At 33.7% G+C, this 6,000-nt stretch overlaps 1 protein-coding gene across 2 annotated transcripts in view; it reads left to right on the top strand.

Moving 5' to 3' along the window:
• Positions 1 to 2,029: 2,029 nt before the first annotated feature.
• The window catches only part of LOC148274968 (cadherin-86C-like), a 33,489-nt gene continuing 29,518 nt past the window's right edge, over positions 2,030 to 6,000 (top strand). For both annotated transcript variants that reach the window (XR_015824146.1, XM_088236359.1), the window contains exon 1: positions 2,030 to 2,190. Coding sequence is in view for 1 of the 2 variants with exons in the window: in XM_088236359.1 (XP_088092485.1) it covers positions 2,147 to 2,190 (44 nt within the window). In the remaining variant the exon portion in view is untranslated. The remainder of the gene's footprint in view (positions 2,191 to 6,000) is intronic.

Raw genomic sequence — 6,000 nt, 5'->3', positions numbered from 1 at the left:
ATGAATCAAGGGAAAGCGTACGTCACGGTACACATATCTACGCTCTAAAATGACATAACTTCAGTATGACGTCATAGTTAAAGATAAAAGTTTTCCGACCGACTACAAAGGTATAGTACCGATACCACCATCAAGTTTTGATGTAAGTACATAATTTTATACCGACGAGTCTAGAACCCCTCGATACGTTTATCTACGCATTAAAAGTGTCAAAAATTTTGTTCCTCCGAGCAATTTTTCCTTTAATTATGATTTATTAAAAATTTTAATCGTTTTGAGGTTGCCATTTTTTTCTTAAAAGCCTATTAAAAATATAAGAGAGAAATAAGTAAGTTTTGAAGTCGAATTAAATCCGACATAACTGTCACTTTAATATAACGAACGCCTACATGTGAAAATAATGTCGCTAGGTTCTCTCCTATTAACAAATAAGAGTATCTAGGCGTCAGACACAGATTATATGCGTCAGTAAGTTACCACTCTAAAAAAATAATTTAGTCATGAGATTTTTTCCATCTGTTTTACTATCTTTCCGAGTGTATGTATCGAGACGTTATAGGAGCCGGCTTTGTAGTCGATCGGTACAGATCGGTAGATACATACAGACGTCTAGGTGATTTCCAAAAGTCATGAAAAAATTATATTCAAGCGAGCATTTTTTGCTTGAATTGGGATTTATCGGAGTTTATAATCGCTTTGAAGTGAGCACTTTTTATTACGGAATCCTATTTAAAATAAAAATGAGAACTATTATAAGCGTTAATGATGTAAGGAACGTGGACTAATTGTTTGCGGTCATTCCATTGGCTTGTTTCGATCATATGATGTCGATATGACAAGTAGGTAGAACTTACCGAGGTAAGATACAGATAGTACAGAAGTTAAGTATACCGTCTCGATATATACAGATAAAGAAAGCGTTCATAATCGAGGCACAGATTTTGTCTTGAAGTAGTAATTATTTTTGTTTTTTCGTCCTAGCTTTAATTTTCTTTATTTGTATTTTATTTCAATTGTGCCTGTATGTATTATAAAAAAATGTGATTGCCATGGACTAAGTCCGTTAATAAATTAATAATAAAAATAAAATGTGGGGTTTATTTTATGTTGTTAGGGGATTTATTATTTTTTATCTTCATAATTTTTTTCAAAAAGAAGCTAAATATTAAATAAATGCTAAATATGAAAAGCTTAATATTTTTATTGTCAATGAGATTCAGCCCTCCGCTACAAACGTTACGCCGTTAAATAAGTCAAGATCGTACATATTCTCAAATTTAAAAAAAAATAATTACTCTTTCTAATTGAGAATAGGGAAATATCACATACTACGAATACCGATAAAAATATACGAAATGAATTTAGAATAATCAATTGTATTTTCGAAATCAATATGGACATTGTCGAGAAATGTTTTCATACATAAATGTACAAAAAAAATTTAATGAAAATACGTTCCTAGAAAAACGCAACATGTTTGGCCTTGGCAGTCGTGACGTCAAGATTCGTGACAATGTTCGAAACAAATTTGAATGGGAGGAACAAATAAACATGAATCGTAACGCATTAGGGGCGTGACCAATGGAATGACCGTTTTTACGGAAATTCAAAATTACAAATTCAAAAATACTTTTTATGCTACTAATAATAAAAAAAACATATTTTTACTGGACAGTATTTCATAGACCTTTGAAAATGTTTTAAAAAAGTTATATTTCCCTATTCTGAGCTGCTCTGGTGTTGCATTTTTGTTGTTTAGTAACACAGTATGTCTAGTCCGACTCTTAATAACTCTGTTAATTTGGTAGTCGTTAGTATTAGTGCCTGTCGGAGAACCAAGAAAATATATTAATTTCGTTGGTGTTAGGAGGCACACTAGAATAATTTACGAAAATTTATTGTTACGCACACGCAAAGCAGAGGTGATTAAATATTTTAATAACCTGAGTACATGTTTATTTTTCTTATTCACCAAATCAACGACGCCCTGCATTTTTTTATTGCTCATAAAATTATCTTTTTAATTTACAGATACAAAAATAACGCTATCCTGCACTCCTAATACAAAGATCACACAGCAATCACATGCGAAAAAGGGACGTCTATGCAAGCAGTTGCAAGGGATGAAGAGGAGTGACGTCATCTTATGTCTAATACGATGAATAACAGGAGCATAAAAATCAACAGGAGGTAAGGCTTAGTCTCAATACGTTGTACATACATAATAATGTGCGAGAACACATCTATACTTCATAATCCCCACTATCATCTCTTTACTTCTGTATCTTGTGTCGCCTAGCTACGTTCCTACAGACGCGCGGCGCGGCGGCGCATCAGAAGCGCCAGTGGGCGCTCGACGGCAACACTCGTATCATGTAGCTAGAAATCGTCATAGGTCGGCGGTCGGCAACGCGGCGGTCGGCAACGCGGCGTCCGTTTACTGCTACTTTCCACCAGGAGCGCATTAACTCGACAAGATCGTTCACAACTCAACAGCCGAAGAATTTGTTGCACGAGCAATGTGGGAAAAGAGAACGAAAGTAACAGTATTTTTAACGCTCCTCTTTGCCAGGAAAACATAACGATACAAAGATCATCGCGACACAATGCTTCTCATCGTTTGCTCGTTGATCGAGTATCGCGCGGGAAACCTCAATGCCACCGCGCTCCGGTTAGTTAATAATTTATTTTGTCTAGAGTCTAGATGATAAAAAAAATAAAGACCTACATAAAATTATTTGATCAATAATTTACTTCCCAATAAAGTCAATTGTCCTTATTTGAAACACATTTATATATATTTAAAAAATGGCCGGCAATGATTGTGTAATAATATTGTAGTATACCTTATGTAGTGAATCGTAAGAATTTAAGAGAAAGGTTTCATGAGAATGCCATATTTATTTAGCTTACCTAACAACTGTCGCCATTTCCATTTCTAGAAGACCACACGTCTATTAATCAGCCGTACCCAAAATTGGAGCGTTTTGCTTTAATAAAAATCTTAGTCTCATAAATTTTATATAGGATACCAATTTATTTAATTGTTTCGTTAATTACGTTTTATTTCTCATACGTATCTATATTAATTCCATTTTATGTAATCATATATGTATTCAAACAAACACAAACATAGATGTATTCCGTGTTATAAAAATTGCCTGGTAAATGTTTTTTTTTGTATTTCAGGATTATATTTTAAACAAAATAAGTATGTGCCTTATAAGTATGACATGAACGTAATCGAGCAATCTGAACGACATCTTTTGGATTAAAATATCTACTGTGTTTCACTACCAGGAGTTCATAGTGCGCCCAGATATTTTTAGTTAACGAGTATTCGCTGGCGCCAATCCGTAGCTGGTTTCTCTTTCTTTCTCTTGTCAGTATAATGACGTAGGGTTTGAACAAATAACCATCTGGGAGATTGCGTTCGCAAGATATCCGTATAAGTTTATGATTGCCTAATACTTATTTCTGCATCATTCCATGACCTAGCGCACAAGAAACGAGAAAATAAAAACCGCAATAAAAATAAATTAAATAAATATTACGTAAAAATGGAACGGCTTGATAAAATTTAGATAAACAAATCGTGAATATAGATTACCTACTTACCTATAAACTATATTCATTTTTTTTTTTAAAAGTCCCTTTTAAAAATAAATGCTCCAGTTTCAGTTTCAGTGCCAAAATATGGCGTTTTTTTAGCAAAAATATAGGAACCATAAATATGTATTTTATCGTGTAGAGCCAGGTAGTAGTAATGAAACAAATAATGGTTTGGCAGGATACCGAATATTCAACGAGCCCTTAAGCCAGATATCCGGAACATAGTCTCTTTTTTTCAATTAATTAAAAATAATTTTTGAAAACAATTTTTAATTTGCGGCTTTAATTTTTATTTTAATGCATACTGAACACCAACGAACGCTTTTTTGCAAAAACGTCAATTTTTTAAATACGTTTTTAATAAGGACTACTTCGTTTTACCCGCACACGGTCGATATCAATTAATAAATTCAGTGGCCTTGATTTCATGAAATTTTTGCAGCTTAATGAATATTAGGTATCCACCGGATATTGAGCTACTATTCGGTATCCGATCCGATAATAAAATTAGGCCGGCTACTAGTAAAATTGCAAGGAAATATTGATAGCAGCTTCACTAGGTACAAAAATACGTGTAATAAAACTACATATTTATTACATAAATACACAATAATAAAAAAAATATATGTTATAAATTATAAAAATATATATTTTTTTTCAATATACATATTATTATTACGATAAAATTTAAAAAAACGAAACACAAGTAAATGAAAAACTGTATAAACAAAATAAAAGTGCACAACTAAATCTATTTGTACAGATAACAATCCAAATTCAAAAACCGAAAACGAGATGTATTTAAAAAAACAATTGAAAATAAAAAGAAGATGAGTAAATAACAAAAAAAAGTAAATTCCTGAAGACACCAGAAATTATTTATAAATAAAAAACCTCACACCTTTTCCAGCTGACATCTTCCGATTAAAAACAATACAAGTAGGTAACTGAAACGTTCTCAAAAGAAATACCAAATCCCCCCACCATAAATATGTCTCCACACTTATGTAATCACCTCCACATAACCATGATAAATCATTTTGATAAACGGAAAAACTAACACATAAGTTTTCATTCTGATACTCTTTCTTTCAAAAAGCAACCAAATCTGTTCAGTTTTGGGTTGCGGAAAATTTGTATTTTTCTCGCAGTACCGAGAAGGCATTGGCAAGAGTGTGACAGATAAACAATGTTCAAATGCCTATTCGTCAAAATTCCCAGACACCGCCTATCCCCTGCTAACATTATTTTATTAACGGCTGCCCGGAAATGTTCTACTCAAGACTTGGCATACCGCCGCTGCAAGTTCTTCAGCCAGGAAGTTCTTCTCCTCCCAGGCCCAATTTTGCTCGCAATTTTGCCTTGTGTAATGTGACGTTGGAACTCACATTTCTTTGGGTGTCTTTCGGATTTTAATATTTTTTATAATTTATTTTTCATACCTCCATCCTACTCATCACGTCTTTATTTCGGACTCTATCTATCCATCAAATTTTAAGGATCTCTATCTATCCATCACATTTCATAGGCTTCAAATTTTTCCAAGCCTACGTCCCATACAGGAGCACAGACAACAGGTAGCACCGCACCATGCGCAATTCGAAGGTTACGATTGATATCATGGCATTTTTGTTACACACAAAAAATAGCAAACAAACGTTCATTGAGAATACCAAACCTACCTAGAAAAATGACGAGATATTTAAGTATTATAAAAAGATTTAACTCCTTTTTGTAAAATAATATTTTTTAGAAACTATGAAGTGTACGATTATTTCAATAGTCTGATACTCAACATACCACCGTTACTTCTATTAATTATTTTTTTTATCATCATCATAAGCTAGACAGCCCTGGTTGGGCCTTGAATTTAGAAGCCTTCTCCACTTTTGTCGGTCTGCTGCCCTTTCTCTCCAGTTCCTCATTTCCAACATTGTCATATCTGCGCTGATGCAGTCTATCCATCGCATTTAGGGCCTTCCTGGACTTCGTCATCCTTGTGGCACAGAGAGAGTTAGGCGTTTTATGAGGTCCTCGTCGTGCATTCTAATTATATAGCCAGCACCCCTCAAGCGTCTCACCTTGATGGAGTTGATTACATCGGGCGCTTGGTAGATATCGTATAGCTCTCTATTGTAGCGACGACGCCAATGGTTGCTTTCTCTCACATGGCTATAGATAACTCTTTAGAAAGAGGATTCTTTTTTAGAAAGCTGCAATGGTTCCCTCAATATTATTTGTCATAACCCAGGTTTCGGAGGCACACTTCAGGATTAATTTAATCAGAGTTTTGTACATTATTATTTTAAAAATATTTTTTTAGTTGTCTCATAATCCAAGTATGGTTATTTTTGTCGAACATATTCTTTCTTCTTAGCTTTTATGAAC

The sequence above is a fragment of the Micrasema longulum genome, unplaced genomic scaffold (assembly GCF_059751315.1).
Source record: "Micrasema longulum isolate JH-2025_06_02 unplaced genomic scaffold, ASM5975131v1 h1tg001542l, whole genome shotgun sequence".
In the NCBI taxonomy this organism is placed as follows: Eukaryota; Metazoa; Arthropoda; class Insecta; order Trichoptera; family Brachycentridae; genus Micrasema; species Micrasema longulum.
The sequence above is the reverse complement of the archived record's forward strand: the minus strand, read 5'-3'. Positions and strand labels throughout refer to the sequence as shown.